Source organism: Phoca vitulina, unplaced genomic scaffold (genome assembly GCF_004348235.1).
Source record: "Phoca vitulina isolate PV1807 unplaced genomic scaffold, GSC_HSeal_1.0 scaffold7, whole genome shotgun sequence".
In the NCBI taxonomy this organism is placed as follows: Eukaryota; Metazoa; Chordata; class Mammalia; order Carnivora; family Phocidae; genus Phoca; species Phoca vitulina.
In genome coordinates this window covers 42,440,993-42,462,599 of record NW_022589710.1, presented here as the reverse complement: position 1 = coordinate 42,462,599, position 21,607 = coordinate 42,440,993, and the positions used below count along the sequence as shown (strand labels likewise).

Genomic DNA, 21,607 nt, shown 5'->3' with positions numbered 1-21,607 from the left:
TAAGATCAGGGTCTATATGGCTGTAAAATGCCACTAACCAAATTAAGAAGGAGATATCCCAGAGAAATATCGGAAGGATTTAGACGTTATACCTTTTTTTTATTTTACATTATTTTATTACACAGTTATTTTACATTACATTATTTTATTACAAAATTTTATTACATTATTTTGTTACAAAAGATAAGGGGAAGGATAAAGTTTTAAATTTCATAACATACTGCTGACAAGCATAAACTCCTTATATCCCCACACGCAATGACGATAAGACCATGACTGTACTTAGTACAGTAGCATAGTCAACAGCACTGGAAATCACTTTGGACTTCCGCTTAAAACGCTTTCATTATGAAATACAAACATAACCAAAAAAATTTCTCTACGTAATGATGATTTGTTGGAATAAATATGAAGCCTAGAGCAGTCTTAATTCCTAAAACGTGTCATGCGGCAAAGCTGTTAATATAATGTAAACATTGACGATGACCTAAGAAAAAACCCCGTCACCGAACACCCTCCCACGAAGCCGGCAGGTCATGAGGCACCGAACTGCAGCAGGTGTGGTGAGAGCGGACAGAGGACGGCGTGCGTGCGGACGGCCAGGTGTGCTGTGCAGGCGGGTGAGAGGCAAGAACCACAGCCGCAATTCGGAAGGCTGTATTTGCTAAGAGTGTCACAAGTTCGGGTCCTAAGAGGGTCCAAGGGCAGAAGCTGGGGCGTTGTGGCTCAGTGCATAAGAAAAGGCCGTCATGGAAGGCGTGGCACTAAAAAGGGGCCATGAAGTCGGGGCGGGGGTGGGGGGAATTCTGTAAAAGCTCATGTCAGAGAGCGAAGGTACGAAGGTACGGAGATAAGGAAGAACCAGATGTGGGGCGGCAAGAGCCACCGCTATGGCGGAGCCGGATCTGAGGAGAGCGCGGGAGGGCGGCTGGGGGAGCCGGCAGGTGGGGGTTGGAGGGTGGGGGAGCCCGCAGATGGGGGCCTGGGGGGTGGGGGAGCCCGCAGGTGGGGGCATGGGGGAGCCGGCAGGTGGGGGGGGGGGGAACCGGCAGGGGGGGGGGAGAGGGTGGGGGAGCCCGCAGGTGGGGGGGGGGGGGTGGGGGGGCGCGGGGGGGGGGGGGGCGGGGGGGGCACGCAGCAGGAGTGCGTACCTGAGAGGTGTGCACCCCGTCAGGCTCCAACAGGCAGCCTCAGACCTTGTTTGAACACGGAAGAAGATGTGTATCTAAGGTGAACGGCAGGAGGAAGAAGCCGTAGGCAGACAATACAGTTGGAAGGAAGCTGTAAGAGTCTCGGAAATCAGGCAAAGGGGGCATGATAAACGGTTAGCAGGGAAATGGAAACCAAAGGAACAATCACCAGGGAAGTCAAATCTCTAAAGTTTGCCAACTGATGGGGAAGAGAGAGGAGGGTAGGAAAAGCAAAATTTACCAGCGTCTTGCTCTCAATACAAGAACAAGGTACTATTCATTTAATTAATATCTTTCATTTATAAATAATTTGTTTTCAAATAACACTTGTGTAAAAAACATCATTTTTCCTATGATTTAATACCGAATTTGACCGAAATGGTTTCTGGGCCCTTCTTTTGTGTTTTAAATCATGGGAAACTGCTGGACAAGCACGTTACTGTGCTCCGCCTTCCGTGAGATAACCTGAGCCTGGAGACAGGAAGCTACAGAGGCTGGAAGTCCGTTCCGTCGAGAATCCAAGACCGGGAATGCTAAACCTGTACTACAGAAAGACAGCAGCTCACCTCAAGGAAGCCAAAGCAGAGGAGAAAAAGAAGGACTCATTTTTCTATCTGGATGACTAGCATTGCTGATATTGATTGTTAATGATCCAGAAACAAGACAAGAATCCTTATAAGTCCCTGTGCACCTTTGCTTGAAAACACTCACATGCTGTAAGGTTTTGTTCATAAACTGTCAGGCTTACATACATGTTTATGTTTTTCTGTTTATGCTGTGCACTGATGAATCCTACTGAAATGAAAGAGGAAAGAGTGAAGTGCCTGTCGGACAGGGATGGACATCCAGAGATGTTTCTCTCGAAGGACTTTTGTTAGTTAATTTTTGTGAAAAGCCTCATTAAGATATTACAGTTAAACCACATTTAAGGGTGACTTTGATTGGAAAGGAGAAAGTTACACGAAAGCTAGGGACACTTCATTACATACACATTACAGAGGAGAGGAAGGGAGAGCACGACCTGCGATTCTAGGCATTAGACATGTAGTCACGAACCACTCAGACCAACAGTCCCTGCCCTCATGGGGCTTAAATTCTAGTGGGGAAGACAGAAAACAAAATAAAAAGTACAGCATGTGAGGCAGTATTAAGTGTTCAAGAAAAAAATAAAGCCTAGCGTTAGACATGAAATGGGATGTGTGGGAATAGAAATTTTAGATCCGTGGCCAAGGAAGGCCCGTGTGATTTATGCGTAAAGGTCAGGAGGAAATGAGAGAGCTCCAGGCAGGAGGATGCCAGGGAAGGAATATGGCAGGACAGAGATATAGGGAGTAGCCGAGCCCTGAGGCAGAGGCGTCGTCGAGGTGGCCCTGAGGGGAAGGAAGCCAGAGTGGATGGTCTCCTAAATTAGCAAGGACACTGACAGGTTTTTACCCAGGAGATGGGTAACCATTAAAGGATTTTGCACTGAGGAATGACAGATCTGGATTACATTTCTAAAGGATTCCTGCAGGGCTTAAGGGCAGAGCAGGAAGAAGGGTTCTCCGAGAAAGATGATGGTGGCCTGGCCTAGGCTGAGGTGATGGGATGAAGGAAGGGGTTGAATTCTGGGCATATTTTGAAGAGAGTCAGCAAGTTTTGCTGACAGACCAGACTGGGGTTTAGGAGGCTAGGAGGAGAGAGGAGCCCGGAGTGACTAAGTTTCTGGCCTAAACAACTTCAGTAACAGAGTTGTCAGTTAAACATTAATTTGAATGTAAACGTTAGTGATGATGGTGTCTTGAACCATGAACAACATGTGACTTGGATGTTCCAGTCAAAGGCTAAGGTAACGGACCCAAGGGACCATCAGATGGGCTGGCAGGAAAAGGACCCAAAGGTCAGACCAGAGAAGTGTTGGGGGAGGCGGGTGCAGGTTGAACACTGGGCCCAGGTAGCAAGGGATGAAAGGACAGAGGTGGAAAAGGCAGAGCCACCAGCCATGGTGGAGGGATCACGGTCACTCAGGACAGCAGTTAACGCTAGAGACAGGAGAGAGGCTGGGACCAGACAGGAAAGAGCCAAAAAGCAAGCTGGAGGGTATGTAAACCAGTTGATGAGGGAGCAGAAGGCTGGCTGAAGACAAAGCACAAGCTGACAGCCTGCAACCTCCCCCCACTCCTGGGTGGGACAAGTGTGACATTTTTCCAGGAATCTCCCAACTATCTTAATGTTAATGCCTTGCTACAGGGGGTAAAAACCACCTTAACCTGACAAGGGCAAGGCCTCTGGTATCTCTTAGGTCCTCCTTACCATATGGAAAGTTCTCTTGAAACCTCCCTTTTTCCTTACCTCCCCCAACCCCATAGTATATAATCAGCCACCCCTTACCACCCCAGTGCAGCAGCTCTTTCTGCCCACGGGTCCTGCTTTAATAAACCACCATTTTGCACCAAAGACTTCTCAAGGATTCTTTCTTGGTTGTGGGCTCCGGACTCCACCCCACTGAACCTCACCTATATTCCAAAACCCCATCACAGTGACAGGAGCGGGGGAGGAAATCCCTCACTTAGAGAACTCGGACCTCTGGCACGAATGATGGTAGGAATTGGCGTGGCCCGGGGGGGTGGGGGGGGGACAGGTGACAACAGGAGGACAAAACCCCAGAAGTAACAGGCTGACAGAAATCCAGGAAGCCAGAAAGGGGCAACCACCTGCGTCCAACTTCAAAAACAGTGTGTTCTCTGTGCTTTTTATGTTCAACAAAAGCATTTACCCTGCTTAATGATTAGCTCTGGTGTGGACAGAAAGTACAGTAGAGCATGTGAGCTCTTAATTCTCTCTGGCCACTACATACAACCCATTAGATACTGAAGTCATGCCTTTAAAAATCCTATTTTTAATTTCCCTGGAGTTCAAGCTGAGGAACAATTACAAAGTGAAGCCAACCCCTGAAACCTGCCTTGTATCCAAGGAGGGAAATGGAGTAAATGTCCTATTGAAACTGGTTTCAAAACCATTATTTTCTAGGTACCTCAGGGGGGTATTAAGCATTCACGTGCAACAACAATCCTGAAGTGAATTTGGCACAGAGAGGCAATAATAAATTCGTAACTGGCACAACTGTACACATGTTTAGAAAGAAAACAAAGGAGAAACCTCATTGTCCCAAACTTGTTCATGAGTTTATACCACCACCACCACCACCAAAAACTGCTTTGTTGGCTATTTTATTTTTCCTTTTCTTTTCTGACCTGAATTTCATTTTAAAATAAAAACTCATATATTACATGTGCTTCGAGTCCTAAAGAGCCCTGAGAGCCGGCCTCACGCACAGTGAGGTAGCCTCGAGTTCGCCGGGTCACTCTGGGTCCCCTGACAGCGGGGGGAGCAGGCCCGGGGGAAAGCCAAGTGGAAGTGGAGAAGAAAATTCTCTTTCCCTCTTCTTGAATCAAGAACTGTCCTAAGCAACAGTTTGGAAGAGCGAGTTAACTCTTGGGTGACCCTCTCTCTTCTGTAAGTCCACTGGCTCAGTGCTCCCGGCCGGCCGAGCAGTAGATGCAATATCCACTTTGGAATCCTGAGGACCCAGTTTCCTAGAGCCACACTTAACTGATGCATCTTTCTCCGAATCAAAACTCCCATTCATTTATTGCATCTACCCAGGGGTCGATAGAAAGGAAGGATCCAAATCTAACCATGATGTCCACCCCCATCACCACCAGAACGAATGAAAGGGGCCTTTGTTTATGCTAAGACATTTGTAGCTATGTGCTATTACACTGAATTGTTTTGCTACTACGACTCCCCACTCCAATCAAGCCTCAATCTTTCTGGCTTGCAACTTACCTCACTGGTTCTAAAAATTATTCGGTAGTTGTATGGAGATCCATTTTCCTTCGTTTCTTCTGGTTTTTCCCTTCGAATGCTCACAGCCACCGGACCAAGATTCTCATCGGCCCCAAAATAGTTCCAGTGTTCTTAGGTAAAAAAAAAAAAAAAAAAAGACAAAGCAAAATTAGAACACTTACACAACACTTTAAAAATGTTATATTCTGGTTGATATTCAGGTCACTCAGAAGTTCTGTCAATAAAATGTAAACACATGTAGCAAATATTCCTCAATGAGTTATAAAACAGAGACTTAGCTACACAAGTTTGGTCTCCGAGGAGGTAACACTGAACAGAGGTGGTCTGTTGCATGTTTTTTTTTTTTTTTTTTTTTTTTAACTACTCTGCAACTTACTACTTTACTAATTTTTTTTTTTTTTTTTTTAAAGATTTGTGTTCTGTCCCTACATTCTACTATTTAGATAGGCTACACTGTGTGGGCTTCCTTGCCTAAGGGAAGGTTTGTGCCAATGATTCTTAGCTTTTGTTAAAAAGCAAAAAAAACCAGAAAACAACCCTACACCTGTTGAGAATAGAGTTTGAGGATTGAGGGCTTTCCCCCAGATTAAAAAAGACTTCCCAGGGGGCACCTGGGTGGTTCAGTCGGTTAAGTATCAGGTCATGATCTCCGGGTCCTGGGTTCAATCAAGCCCTGCATCCCCGGTCTCCCTGCTCAGCAGGGAGTCTGCTTCTCCCTCTCCCTCTGCCCTGCCCCCAACTTGTGCTCTGTCTCTCTCTCAAATAAAAAGAAAAAAAAGAACAAAAGAAAAAGAAAAGAAAAGACTTCCCAGAACTGGAGAGAGGAGAGAGGAGAAAGGCCTGTGAGTCACTGAGCCACACTCTCTCTCAGCTAGAGTAGGGTCTATGGAGGGAAGAGCTTCTAAGAGCCCTTAGGAGACAGAAGCTGAGTGAGGCCCGGAACTCTGGGCCCCACCAATGGTTCCCAGGCAATAAGCACTAGAGGCATCCTGCAAAGCCAAGAACCCGAAGGGCATGTTTGAGCTGGGATAAAAGGTCTCTCCTAGGTAGGCAGTGTGGCCAGATGACTTGACGATTCAGGGCCCTTTCCTCAACGTGCTGCCACTGCGCAAGACCCCAAACCTTAGCATAACCTGGGGTTTGGGGGAAAGTCTCCAAATGACTGGTGTTGAATACCTTCCTCTTGACCAGATGGGAAGTCAGGATCAAAATTAAATTAATTTACAGAAGAAAATTTTAAAATGATATTCACTATACACTAAGCATATACTTCTTTAAAAAATTAAAATTGTTGATACACATAAGAGATGTTCACAGATGAGGCAGTCCATAAAACACGGAAATGTATGAAAAACTAAAGTAGCTAACTTATTTTTCAAACCTCCACAATACTTTACATTGTCCTAGCTCACCTACATGTGACATGGTGGATGGTGGAGTCATGACATGGTAAGTTATCCTCATACAAAATGCATACATTTGAAAATACAGGTCGTTCCCATACAAGATATAAAAGCATTTGAAAATCTATGAGAAGAAGAAATAAATAAATAATAAAGATGTCTACTCATGCATTTGCAAATACTAAAGAGTGATTATATAATGACAGAGTGAGGGCTCTCCAAGAACATCATCACAATCCATGGAAATTCAAATAAGAAAACGCAATGGGACCACAGGCAGTGAACGTCTCCCGGCTGGACACCTGAGAAGCAACCCAACAGGCGTCACAAAGTTCGTGTACAAACACTCATGTACACTCTCCAAGCACAGCGTGTGAGAATCCTCACACTCAGAGGCTGTTTACTACCACTTGGCGTATCAGTTTAAGAAGCTTGGCTGTCTGGTCTTCAGGCTCCCAGCTCATCTCAGAGGTGTGATCATCGCAGATGCTGACCACGTCCGGAGCGTGGGGCTGACACAGACTCACGTGCAGACAGTGATGTGACAGCAGAGCGGACGACCAGGAGGAAAGCAAAGGCAGGAGACAGAAATCGTACGAAAAAGCGGACGAGAACTTAAAGAAAAACAAGCCCGCGGTCCGGGGCCATTTGGCGAAGGCGCACTTGCGCGACTTCCGAGCGCGCCTGACCACGGCCGCGCGGAACGACACAGCGCGCGTGGCGGCGGGCAGTGCGAGCCTCACGCGTCACACGCTGTTCTTTGCACTTTGTGGACCGGACTGACTCCAACTCTCCAGAAAGTCCTCCAACACACCCCACACCAGGAAGGGCAGGTGAGATGGCCGTTCTCTGCTGCTGGAGACGTTCGGGGCTGCTACGATTCACGGCCAGTAAGCTCAGCCGCCCTCAAGCTGTCCCCGGGCAGCTCTCGCTCCCTTTCCCCGGAGCAGAAACTGCAAAGGTCCTCTGTTCTCCTTCCACCTCCCCTCCCCTCGGTCTCAGCGAATGACAACACTGTCTACACCACAAGGAAAATAAAGAAGCCACGTCAGAAGCAAGCGTTCTCATTTTCTACCATCATAGGCACAAACTGACCTGGATCCAGACTTTTGCTTCCTTTTCCTTACAATCCCAAACCCAATCTCCCCCTCAATTCTGGCCTCCACTCATTGCACCTTCCCTGGGACTCCCGATGCCTTGATCCCCCTCTTCAACTTCAACGTCTCTCTACTTGCTCATTCCCATCATCACTGAATCAGGCTCATGTCTCCATCTTTAAATATAAAACTTGTCCTCAACTCCTTATCACCCTTCAGGTTCTCTCCTCTGTCTTTGCTTCCAGTAGCAACTTCCTGAAAGGGCTGCCTAGTTCCTCACCTTAGAATTACTACAATCCGACTCTCATTGCACAGCCACCAATGACAGCTTTGAAGCGAAAACAAATTGATACTTTTGGTCCTTATTGTGCCCCAATTCCCCCTAACATCTGGCACGGATGATCATTTTCTCTAGAAACACGTTTACCTCCTGGCTTCTGAGATACCACCCTTCGCACATTGTCCTTCTGCCACTCTGGCTGTTCTTACTCTGCTGCCCTTCCCTTCCTATCATGAACATTCCACCCACGCTCAGAACGAACTTCTACTGTCACCTCAAAAAAGTCTAGATGCCCCCTATAGACGCCTCACCCCCCCCCCCCCCCCGCCCGGATCTTCACATCCTCCCAGTGGAACTCTGTCCATGAGCATCTGCACACATGAACTCATTACCATCCTCAGAAACCTGCACAGCTCTCTGCAGTCCCGATTTCAGCAACCACTACCACATGCACCTAGCTGCCCATGCCAGACCCCCTGGGAATTCCAGCTTCTACATAGCTCTCAAATCTACCTACCTTCTTTCCCACCCCACTGCCACTGACTAACCCTCATCATCCTCTATCTGGATGTTTGTAGGTCTTCTAACTGGTTTGCTTTTACCCAAATCACTCACACAGTAGCCAGATGATCTTTCTAAGATGCAGACCTGATCATCACTATTAAGTTTTAAATGCTCTGGTTTCCCAAGGGTCCTTGAATACTTTCCATGCCTTCCCGAAGGCCCTCTCAGCCTGTCGAGAGCCTGTCACTCCAGTTCCAAGTCAGATCGCTCCATCATCCTTCCAAACCCGCTATACCGAATTTTTCTCAGTTGCTCAAACTTCACTATGCCCTTTCTCACCTAAAAGACTACCTACATTCTTCCCACAGCTCTACTTTATTTGACTAAGTCTCTTCACCCTGCAGGTCTCAAATGAAATGCTATCTAGACATCCTCTAAAAAGTGGCAACACTGGAGCAAAATCAAAGTGTTTACTCTATGTGTTAATTCCAATACTTCGTTTTAAAGTAAGAATTCATAAAAGACAAATTATTGAAGTCAAATATTTCAAATACAAAAATTTAGAAATATTAGGACACAAAAAATATAAATTCATAAAAATGTAAATATTAAACACTACCACTTTAGTATAAATTGGCAGATAAAATTAAAATAGTGTTATTCTGAAAAGAAACTAAACCCTACATAAAACTGAAGAATGTTTACAAGACAGAAAAAAAATCTGGGTGGCTCAGTCGGTTAAAGATCATTTAAAAGTTTTATGTGTGGCAATCATCAAATCCTGACCATATTTTTTTTGCAGTTTTTCACAGCTGCTAAAGAAGTACATTTATGAGTTGGAGAAATGTCCATGAGATAACTATAACTAATTTCTAATACTTTCTTCAGACTGTATCTTCAAACAAACCCATCTCTGGTTTGATAACTCTAGGAAGAACTTTTTAAACTTACAGGTGTATCTGTGCAGAAACCTCCATTTTTTTTTTTCCTTGAAAAAGAGCTCTATTATTTCCAAGAAAGCATGTCCATTTGTTGATCTACTTCAGTTTCATCAGGGTAGATGGAAATCCTGGTCTGGCTTCTGGTGTTAAATTCACTGCTATCATGATCAGACACTGCTTGTTCAAAATGTCTTTCCACTTGAGTGAGATTATTCTCATGATAAAAGTCTTGTTTTTTGTGTGTACTGTCCATTTCCTGCTCCGGAGGATCACAGAGGTCTAAAAACATACCTTCTCAACACGAACATAACTTTACTCAGTTCAAAATCCTAATGCAGTGTGTAACTCTGACAGCAGATGCTCAGAACATCACCTTAAATTCAATTTGAGTCCTTACACTTTGATCTCAAGACAAATGACTGATTTTTTTTTTTTTTTTAATCAAAACACCAGCCTTTGGGGGGTCTCCTCTCTGGTCCTTCTGGCCAGCCTTGGCTCTGCCTGTCCTTCAAGCTCAGTGGACTCAGAACCTTCCCCCTAGCAGCCATCTACCTGCACGCTGAGTTATCCATCAGCTGCAGAGAGCTCTTCCAACCAGACCCACAAATCAGCTTTGTCTTTTGCAGGAATGGAAGGGGGCAAAGGGGAACAAGAATGGAGGAGTTGCAGAAGATGAGGCTTACAGAAAGGCCGGAAGCCTGTGATGAGAGAAATCAGGATGATGAAGTCTGAGGGAGGAGAGGGGAGGGAAGAGGAATTGGATATTCAAGCAGGGTGGATAAATTGACTGATGGAGGAGTTGAAATACAGGTATTACACCACCAAAACCAAAGACATTTTAGCGCCAGCATAATGGAATGCCAAAAACCAATACTACAAACACTCTATTAGAATGATATAATGCGGGGAAGTGAGGCACTTTGCCAAGCATTCTATCCAATATGCGTGTCCACCATGACAACGTAAGTATTTCCTTCTTTTCTACGGATGTGGCAGCTGTGATTTAGAGAGAATAAGTCGCCGCCCAGCCATAACCAGCAAGTAACAGTACCAGATTTCAAACACATGATTTTAACTACTGATTTCAAAGCTCATTTTTTAGCCATTTTATATTAACATTATCTTCCCAAAAGTTTCCAAAATTATATTATGAATACAAAAAAGTCTAATAAAATGTGATGCCTAAAGGGATCAACTAGCCAGATCATGCATAGAGAAAGCTTTCTTGAGCTCAAATTGCTTAAAGTGGCCAGAAGGGCAATTTTGGTATTTTGTGCAAAATAACTGGATTTTGGATCAGTTTCATATTCCCAGAAAAGGTTTAGATTAAAGCATCTTAATCAGAAATCTCTGAAAATATCTAAAATCAGATTTTTAAAAAATAAAGTGCTTGTATCAAAACAAGAGCTTAATTCCTTGATGTGCTGTAAGTCAAGGCTCCACTGTGTTTAAAGGGAGAGATATTCACATTTTACCCATTGATGGTTGATTCCCTGCTGCCCTCATTTTCCACATTTAACACCTAAACAAATGTTTAGCCTGAAGTTCTTAGTTCTGGTTCCTGAGTTTTAACAAAGATGATACGAAGAGTGCCAATGAATAGTTCTGCCATCACTAGAATATTCTGCATAAATAACTGTATTTTTGGTTGACACATTCGCAGTAATAAATAATTTCACATTCTGAGAAAGGGGAAGTAGTAAGTAGTTCAAAGCTCCAAGTAATCAGATCAAGTACAGTCACATCTCCTGGTTATGAGCTGCGTACAAGGCAAAAAAAAAAAAAAAAAAAGATAAGCCTGGTATTTTATCTGTAAAGGGGGAAGGGAAAAATACAATCACAGGAGTTACAGGATTCAACCAGCAATTTTTGGATCGTTTGTGTTGCTCTTCACAGTATTTGCAGACTCTATATTAATACTTCAGTTGTACATTTCTCTAGGGAGACCAGCAGAATCTGCACTGTGCAGAATTATGAACAAAAATACATTTTTTATAAATAATTTGTAAAGTTAAAGTGTTTCTTTAAAATGGGTAACTGAGAAATTTAAATAAGGAAAATAGACACAAGAAACACCAAACAAAGAAAGAGAAAGCAAATGAAACGTAGCTACTATCTCACACCTAACAAACTAGCATCCACATTTCTCAAGTGAAAACCGGGGCTGGCTGGAGTGGACACATTCATACTCTGCTGCGGGCACTGTGATAGCAACATATGCTAATGTCACAAAAACGGTCCTGTTCTCATCTTGGTTACCCCAATTGACTGTGCAGAAGGAAAAACGAAAACCCTTCCATTGTCCCTAGAAAAGGCATCTTAAGTCGCTGCAGAAGGGGCCCCTGATGATACTAGTGTTGAGCAGACAGACTTGGGCCTCCCTCCATGTCAGCAGGTCAAAGAATGGAACTGACAATGACAATTATTTCCCCATTTTCAGTACTTTAAGCTATTTTTTCCTAGGACAGTCTACTTGCTGGGCTACAAGCGTGCTACATGGTAGTGTCGTGGACCCACATGCTTCCACAGAGCTGCTCCTCTCTGCCTGTCAGGGCCAGGTTGTTCCGATGTTCGGTTTTCCCAGTAACAAGGTTAGAAAGAGAGGACAGATCTAAAGTTAGGAGAAAAGAAAGAAAGGAAAGAAAGAAAAAGAAAGCAAGCAAGCAACAGTAGCATATTCTGCTTTTAAAAAATGAAACACAGGTTTGGCAAAGTAGAGGTAATAAGAGGCCAACTTTTTAAAGAATGGTTCTTTCCGAGAAGTGCACCACTCAGATAGTCTCTGGTCCCCAAAGGGCTCATCCTAATTATAAGGGTGGAGGTTCCATGAGAACTAAATAGCCCAGGACTTTGCATCATAATCAAAAGCAGGTCAGGGTAATGGATGGGGACATTTACACAGGACTGGCCACATGCCAGAATTCTGTCCCAAAGCACTCCACTAAGCTTATAATTATTGTTGCATAAGAGTAATTGTGCACATTTACAAAGTACAGAGTGCTCTGAAGTTCCAATTCTTTTTTCCATAGGTAATTCTTAAAAAGTTGGGTGGTCTACTTGCCAAAATTGCACAAAGTGGTGGGGCTTAAAAGAGCATATGACTGAGCAGCCCACAATAGCCCCGTAACTTGCCAATACAAGGTAGATTTTAATATGAAGTTATGCTGACATTAATAAATTGCATCAAAATGATTAAAGGGAAAAAAACACAAAGAAAACTATTTGAAACAAAGGGAAAATAAAGAGTAATAGAATCAGGGGTGCCTGGGTGGCTCAGTCGTTAAGTATCTGCCTTTGACTCAGGTCATGATCCCAGGGTCCTGGGATCGAGCCCTGCATCGGGCTCCCTGCTCCACGGGAAGCCTGCTTCTCCCTCTCCCACTCCCCCTGCTTGTGTTCCCTCTCTTGTTGTGTCTCTCTCTGTCAAATAAATAAAATCTTAAAAAAAAAAAAAAATCTAAAAAAAAGAGTAATAGGATCAAAATGGGGGAATTTTTATTGGTCATTATCTATGACAACTAGCCAATAATTATAGCTTTTAAAAATTCAAGCTCACTAGTGATTAAAAGAACTAAAAATGTTTTGGGCCTATAGTAAGTATTCAAAAATATAAACTATAAGTATTCCAAATAGGCAAGAAAATGTTCAATTGTACAATCTCAACATACCAGGCAGACCTTTCTGGTCTATGCTTTCTTAAGAACAACCAGGCAGTAAAAATTCAAGGTTCCCGTAAATTTCACATCATTAGATTTACAGGACTCTACCTTATGGGTATATGGGGGGAAAGTTACATAACAAGATTTACGTATGGCCAGAGGTTTTTAATCTTATCTATGGATAGAAATTAGGGGGCCCACGAACTTGAATGAAAAAAATATGTATCTTTATTTTCACCAACTTCTAAACAAAATGTAGCATTTCTATCAATGACAAACAGGCAACAAACTACAGTACAATTAGCAGTGCATGTGACTTTGACACCAAAAGAAACCACAGATATTTTCGTGTCACGTGGTAGTTGTTGCAGACATATCAAAATGTCAATTATGCTCATCACTACTCTGAAAGTTATCAGACCTGATACTAGATCATTTTGTTAACACAGAAGAAAGAAACATATTTATTGGTATGTCACAAAATTTTAAACTTTTGCAATTGTATTTTAATATGCTTTGTATTTTTATTTTATGGACTTAAAAACATTATTCTAATTTGAGTAAAAAAAATTATTCTAAGGTGAAACCATAGGTTTTGCCCAACTGCCAAAGAGGTCAAACGGGGAAAAAAAACCCACCTTAGGAATATCTGATATAAACATTATGTATAATAATGAAAAACTGGAAAACCTGAATTTGCAGCAGCTGGAAAACTTTAAATAAATGATGGCACAGCCAATTATGGAGTCATGAAAAAATTTATAAACTGTATCTAATGATCCTATCTTACTGAAAACATGAATAGGCATGTATTAAAAAGATGAAACAAATAAAATCACTAGTAATCCCACAAGATTAATTTTCTAATTTTCTATAGTTACTAATTTTTCTGTAATGAATATATGTAACTTCTATAATGGGAAGACTTTTAAAAGTATAAAAAAAATGTACTTGGTTTGTAAATGGCCAGTGAGTATAAAAAAACTTTAAAAGGCTGCATATTAGTGTAACTCTTTACTTTTAATGTTAATACTAATTCAAATGCCAGCTCAGAAAAAAAAAAAAAAAATGTATTTAACATCTAAATGAGAGAAATTACAATGAAACACCATCTCTTAAGTCAACTTTTTTATACTTAAAACACTCTTTGTCCCTCCGTACCAGGGATACTGCAGCAAGAGGTCTTCCTACCTAAAAATGCTTTTGAAGGATCTGGAATCATGTCCCTCAGGGATAGTCAGAAATGCAGTCAAGGGAGAAGTCACTGCTGCCCAGGAGGTCAGGGACAATGCAGTGTGTCTCAAAAAATAGCACAGCCCACAGACTTGTTGGAGGCCTACACCAGTTGCAGACGTTGCTTCTGCTGATGCTCTTCTGCCAACAATTGTTTCCATTTGACTTGAAAGCAGTTAGAGGTCGCCTGGGTGGCTCAGTTGGTTAAGCACCTTACTCTTGATTTCAGCTCAGGTCATGATCTCGGGGTGGTGGGATGGAGCCCCGTGTCAGGCTCCTTGCTCAACACGGAGTCTGCTTAAGGATTCTCTCTCCCTCTGCTCCTCCCTCGCCACTCATGTGCGCGCTCTCTCTCTCTCTTAAATACATACATACATAAAAACTTAAAGAAGAGGTCTCTTGCTGCCCCGAAGATCAGATGAATGGCCTCCATATACAGAGGAGGGGCTCCATAAGAAGCTCAGGAAAGGAACTGATACAACAAAGCAAATATTTCTTGAGCATCTGATTTAGGAGCTCAGGATGAAGGGTTCACTGGGTGTCTAAAGTTATAATGAGGTACACGTTTGGAAGATAGGTGAGACAGGCTTTTTATTACGTGTCAAGTTGTACTGAAATAATAGATCTGAAGAGCCCTTCTTCCCTTGACTCAGCAAAGAGAAGAGCGTATGGGAATCTGTAAGCATGGCAGTCATTTTGACACACTTTGATACAAGAAGTTGGGGAAGCACCCCACTTCCCAAGTGGATGGCTCCTATGTTAGCTACCGTAATTGACTACACCTGAGGTTTTTTTTTTTGTTGTTTGTTTGTTTTTTTTACTTTTCATCTTCACTACTTTATACTTAGAGAAAAGCTGCAAAAATGGTACAGGAGTTTCCATAGATCCATGACCCAGCCTCCTCCAATGCTAACATCTTCTGTGACTCCATAACAGTACAATTATCATGATCAGAACCAGGAAATTCACACTGGGACAATCCCATTAACTAATGATTTTATTCAAATTCCAACAGGGTTTCCACTGGGCCTTTTTTGTGCTGAAATCCCATTCAGCATCCCATGGTGTACTTAGTTATTTCTCCTTAGTCCCCTGCAGTCTGTGACAGCTACTTGCTCTTTGCTCGTATTTCCCAATCCACTGGGGTCTGCCTGTGGTCTCACGTGCTTGGACTAAGGGTGTGTACTTTGGGCAAGAGAGCCACAGAAATGTCACCTTCCCAGTGCATCAATTCCTGGGGTCCCAGGTACGGACCCTTATTCAACTCCATTAAGGTGGCATCTGCCAGTTCCTAGCTTTCTCTTTGTGGTTTACAAACACCTTTGGGGAGATACTTTGAGATTATGCAAATCCTGCTTCTCCTCACCTGTCACTCACTGATTCTGGCATCTATTGGTCATGTCTAATACAGTTCATAATAGTAAAATTCAGTCTCAATACGGGTGTTCTTGGCCTGTGGGGACCAGCTGGTGGTCCTGGTTAATTCCCACTAAACCACCCTGACCACACACAGACCTGTTTGTGGTCTCATTTCCTGAAAAGAGAGGAAAAGGAACTGCCACATATTATTCAGGTCTGCAGTGGAACACGAGGTCATGCACAAAGAGGGCCCTCATGGCCTCTCCCTGATGCTATAAATATGGGACACACTCAACTCAATAAATCTTAGACTTCACATCCGCATGGAACATTCATTCAACTGCAGAACATTCACGGAGCCTGCCTAGGCTGGGGTCCCGGCCTTCAAGGCCTGCACAGACTGGTTACGAACCAGCGCATCACAGGAAGCGCTGTGCAGAAACAAGGGCACGGGGCGACTTGGGGCAGTGCTCCGGGAAGGCCCAGGAGAGGCAGGAGCCGGTCAGGTGGGTAAGAGAGGAAGAGAACATGACATGCGTGCACGGAGGTGGAAGAGGAAAGGCAGCTCCTCGCGGGAATGGAGCATGACAAAGTCTGCCCCATGCTGGCACCCATGTGGGTCCCATCCTACACCATGGTCCATGCCCTCTCATGCTCCAGGGACATTTCTGTGTTAGGAGGTCGCACTACTGTTTCGGCACTAGCCCTCTGTCCTCCCTGTCCATGTCTGGCGAGGCTGGCTGGGGAAAGGGACGCACAGTGCTGAGGGGAAGCCTGCCGCCTGCACTGATCTTCCAGGCCTTGGTTCATAAACAAGATCACCAACAACTAAGGAAAACCAATATTAGCATGAGAGAGAAAAATGAGAAAACAGAAAATACAACCCAAAAGATACAGATCATTCAAAGAACTTAGGAGAAGAAATTTCTAATGAATAGCAATGGAGGAATGTGAGGTATAAAAAGTAAGGATAAGCTATTACCAAACATAACTACAGGGAAACAAAAATAATGAGATCCTGGGGATTAAATATACAATTGCTGACATAAGTGAAAGGCCTAAATAAGAGGATGCAGAGAGGTGCATACCAATCCCTTGTCCAGGAGATAAAATAAATACAGAAGAGAAACAAAAAGAAACTGAAATTACAACAGAAAAGCACAGAGGATAAATTCAGAAGTTCCACCATCCATCTCAATGGACTCCAGAAAGGGGGAAAAAAATAGATTGTAGGTTTTTAAAACTATTCAGAAAAAAATATAATGGTTGAATTATGTCTCATGATTCTCAATTATTTCTCATAACGCTCAAATGTTTCTCGTTTGTCTCAAGAGCACCAATCGCAGACTTCAAACACCAGGAAGACAGGTGCATGCGCTTCTGTCGCACAGCAGACGGCACAGAGTAGATGCTTAATCAATACTATTTAATCAATGAAGATATAAATATGTACTTTTTCCCTAGTAAGCTCTATGCCCAACATGGGGCTTGAACTCATAACCCCTAGATCAAGGGTTACATGCTGTACTGGCTGAACCAGCCAGGTGCCCCATGTGTGCTTGTTGATTTTTTTTTTTTTTAAATTTATATATTTTTAGAGAGAGAACGGGCCCCATGTGAGCGAGGGGAGGGGCAGAGGGAGAGGGAAAGAATCTCCAACAGACTCCCCACTGAGCACAGAGCCCAACTCCAAGCTCTATCTCAGGACCATGAGATCATGACCTGAGCTGAAACCAAGAGTCGATGCTCAACCCACTGAGCCACCCGGGCGCCTCTACTTGTTGATTTTTAAAACTACTTTAAAAACATGAAGAACACTCTTGTTAAGACTAAATAGGATAATGAATTTGTGTGTAAGATATAGAAGATTATAAGCCAAATTATTGGAATTAGGAGAACGATTACTTTCTCCACTTCTGTATTATTAATTTTTATAATAAGCATATGTATAGTTTTGTGTGACTTGTTTATTGTCGGTGTCCTTCGCCCTCCATGACAGTGGTCTGTTTCGCTTACCATTCCAGCGCCCCACACCTCACCAAGCATGATGTAGGCATTCATGCCTACGTGGCAGCCATGGACGTGCAACACTTGGGTCTCCCTTCCAGAAAGGGCTTGCAACCGATTCAGCCACAAGAAATGCAATTAGTTGAAAGTCTCTGGCTGTAGCATCTTTGGATCTGCTACAGTTTTCCAACCCAGCCACTCTCTTCCTTGACAGCCCCCATCCACAAACTGAGCATGCTGGGGCTAAGAGGGCCTGGACATTATTGCCCAACACAGGACTCCTCTAAAGCTTACTCTTCACGCCACTGTATTGACTAGGACTTTGTTAGATCTGCATCGTGGTTTGAGGCTCCCCGTGTCCAATTCTGCTCTTTTCCTTTCAGGGGTCACATCTGCATCATGGACTGAAGACTTTCCCTGCTCAATTCTGCTTCTTCCCCTTTTTTCTGTCCCAGGCATCACTCCCAAGCCCCAAACAAAACACTTGAAAGCCTATACCGTCTCAACATCGGCTTCTCAGAGGACTCAACTTACATATTTGTTACAGGATTAAGTTTATGATATAATATAAATTTACACTATTGCAAGGTTGGATTATACTTGGCAAAGGCAAGAGGTTGGATTTTGAGTACGGCAGACTAGAGATGGAGAGACTAAGACACCTGTGCTAGAACTTGGGTAGGAGGCAACAAGAGCCTACAGCTATAGCACTGGGAACAGGACAGAACAGGAAGTTAGCAGCGATCTGAAGGTAGACTCAAGGGGCCCTCCCAACTGATCGGAGGTGGACAAGGGGAGAGAGGCATCAAAGAAGCTTCAGTGCTTCAAAACCAAGTAACTGATGATACCAGTGGCACTTACAGCAAGAGGGCAGTGATGAGGGAGACTTGTTTAGGGAGGAAAAACTAAGAAGTCAACATTTGTATGCATGGCTTTGAGTTGTCAACTCGACAGCCATCCAGGTGGAAGCAGGTGACAGCTGGTGAGAAAGATAGCTAGGGGGCACCAGGGTGGCTCAGTCAGTTAAGCTTCCAACTCTTGACGTCATCTCAGTCTTATCTCAGGGTCTTGATCTCAGGGTCGCGAGTTCAAGTCCTGTACTGGGCTCCATGCTAGGCATGGAGCCCACTAGAAAGAAAGAGAAAGAAGGGAAAGAAAAAAGAAAAGAAAGGAAAGAGGAGTAAGCCTTGGAAAGAAGTGTATGTATGCTAATTATCTTTTCCAAAGAGAATTTTTTTAGGTAATTATAAAGGAAATATATAAATCATGCTGATGAACTAGAAATAAAAGATGCAAGTGGAAACAATGTGTTAATAATGAAGGTTGCATAGTTGAGAATCAAAATGTGGTTGTGGGAGCTGAAGTAAAACAGGAGACACAGTCAACAAAAGAAGCAAACCAATAAAGCACCCCTATCACCAGAAAGCAGGCATTCAGTAGCTACCAGAAAACAAGTCCTGGCATCACATCATAAAATAAATTTCTCACATGGAACTTTCCAAAGGGGCTAATGACATAATGGGCAATGCTTCATCACCAGTTCTACTGCAACAACAAATCCTGTTTTTATATGACTGGATCTTAAAAAGATGACCTTGAATAAAGTCAAGTGTTTGCACAAATGCGACCTCTGATGGTTTATCTTGATTTAAAAATAAAACAGAGGGAGGAACAGCTAAGGCACATACCCTTTTAACCAACTTCCACAAACCTCTGGGTTGAGATGGTTCAGGTAATACGGCATCCTGAATGCCTTACAGATCAGAGTCCAGATCACCAGTGTTAAAATTCAGGAGATAACAGCCGAGAAAGAAGAAGACCGTTTTCAACAGAGCAAACATGCAAACCTCCATACCTAATGGCCTCCTTGCTTCTGGAAGCCCTGAGCAGATAAAAAGACGGTAGCAAGTCACACTCCTGGTTAGCTCAAGAAGGTATTTAGTGCCCAAACTCTCCTTGAAAGGGCTACCTAAGTAGAGAGCTACCTTCAAGCCAATCATATACAGTTTACGTGATCTCAGTGAAAAATAAAAAACAAGGGTATTAGAACAATGAATTATTATGCATTTATAAAATCTTTCCCTATTAATGTTGGCCAAAATTAGCTGATTAGTTCAGGAACACAGAGCACAGCGTGGTTCAGTGAAGCAGACTTGTTGGCTTACCACCTCCCCGAAAAATAAAACCGTCCACATCAAAACACTAAAGAGCATAATTATCCTTAAAGAACTCTGAACTACAAGACAACCCAACTTTCTCAAGTTTAATGTTGCAGTACTTATAGGAGGATTAAAAAACAAACTAAACACAGATTTTCCAAATGAGCTTAGCTGGATGGTGTTCCCTGATGATCTATACACACCACAGTATAATCCACTAAAACTTCTCAACAGCTACTTGACCTCATCTAACAAACTCGAGCTTCAAGACCAGCTCTTGAGAGCAAAATTGAGACTAGATCAGACTGCTAAAACTGTCACTTCCAAGTACGCATGAAGTTAAGGCATATATTCTGAAGAAATGATGCTAAAGATGGCTGATTATTTACCTCTCACCCTCTTATCAAGAAAACTGGACATTACAAGAGTATCTGAAATCCAACTATCAAGTGATAGTTCTGGGGCCCAGCATACTGTTGGAACTGGTGTGTGTGTGTATGTGTGTGTGTGTGTGTGCGCGCGCGCGCGTGTGCGCACCTCTGAAAACAATCAAATCTGATGGTTTAACATTATCAGAAGAATAATTAGATATACAAGCATTAGGAGTGGAAAACTAGTCTCAGATGAGCTTCAGACCAGATAATGGCAGTTTCTTCCGGCCACTGGGCAGTAGGGAGAGGCCTGTTGCTGACACAGCATCTCTAGCAACTTTGAGAGGGACACCCCACCTGACGTAGAGACCAGCCTATCAACACTCTCGACCAGTGGAGCAACAAACAGCACTGCCAAGACCGTGGGCCCCGCTTTTCCACAAACACATCACTCTGAATGGGGCTCACAGACAACTGCACACTCGGAGCAAAAACTGGAGAAGTCCCGTACGGCCACAGAAAGTGAGGTGAGCAAAGGCTAGGAAAGTTTCCTCCTAAACAAGCCATGCTGGCTCTAGGCAACATCGTAACTTTAACAGTTTTCTCCACTTACAAACTTCGTGGGTACCTCCATCACGGTGACTATCTAAATAAAAACTAAACACAAAATACATATATGGAGTCAAGGGGAGATGACCCTATTAATGTTAATGCTATCCTTCTGCCTGGTTTGGGTCTCTCTAGGAAGGCTGTGGTTGCATCACTTGCACTCATCACGATGACCGCTTCGCCTCGGGGTCCTGAGAGCATTAAGTGAGGAAGTCCACATAAAACACCAAGTGAGGACACAATAAATGTTAACTATATTATTCCTGTCCTTGAACCTTGGGTGAGTGTCCAGCACGCTAGCAAACCAGCAAAGGGGAGCGGTCAAGAGAAAGGGGTGGGGAGCAGAACCTTGATGGTGTGGTGCTCATTTTAATAAGTGCAAACAGTGGGCTTACATGGTGTAGTCAGATATGCTCTGTAGCCGAAATTCTCAAAATAATGACCTGCATAACAACAGTATGGTATCAGAGAGGGACTGCAGTTTCACGAGCCCAATATAATTAAATTTTACATATAATGTTGACTACAGAGTATACCTGAAGAAAGGGAACTCCCAGCCCCCAACCCCCGCCCCCAGACTTAGCCACATGAAGTCAGGAATGCATTAAAGAGCAGAATGCCAAGTATCTGGTCATGAAGAGGCTGGACTGACAGCCAGGCCAGCAGCGTTACACCCTGATGCACCTGACATCGATGTACTCCTTCAACAAGAGGACTCGCTTTCAGTTTCTGATCAGGACAAAAGGAGTTAGCCCATGAATCTCAACGAATCAAGTTGTATAGTAAAAATTATAAGAGAATACTTTAACCATATCCTATATGGTGACTAAGTACAGACATCTAACTTTTTAAGTATACAGTTATACTTCAGGGGGCTTCATTTCAGCTTCAAATGAGGTTACTCAGAGCCATAATTTGTTGTTTATTACCATACTGTGACAAATGA

General features: G+C 43.4%; 1 protein-coding gene across 35 annotated transcripts in view; it reads right to left on the bottom strand.

The window, feature by feature from the left end:
* SIPA1L1 (signal induced proliferation associated 1 like 1) overlaps positions 1–21,607 on the bottom strand; it is a 385,985-nt gene that overhangs the window by 118,189 nt on the left and 246,189 nt on the right. For all 35 annotated transcript variants that reach the window (XM_032405449.1, XM_032405459.1, XM_032405458.1 and 32 more), the window contains one exon: positions 5,019–5,149. In XM_032405449.1, coding sequence (XP_032261340.1) covers positions 5,019–5,149 — 131 coding nt within the window. The remainder of the gene's footprint in view (positions 1–5,018; positions 5,150–21,607) is intronic.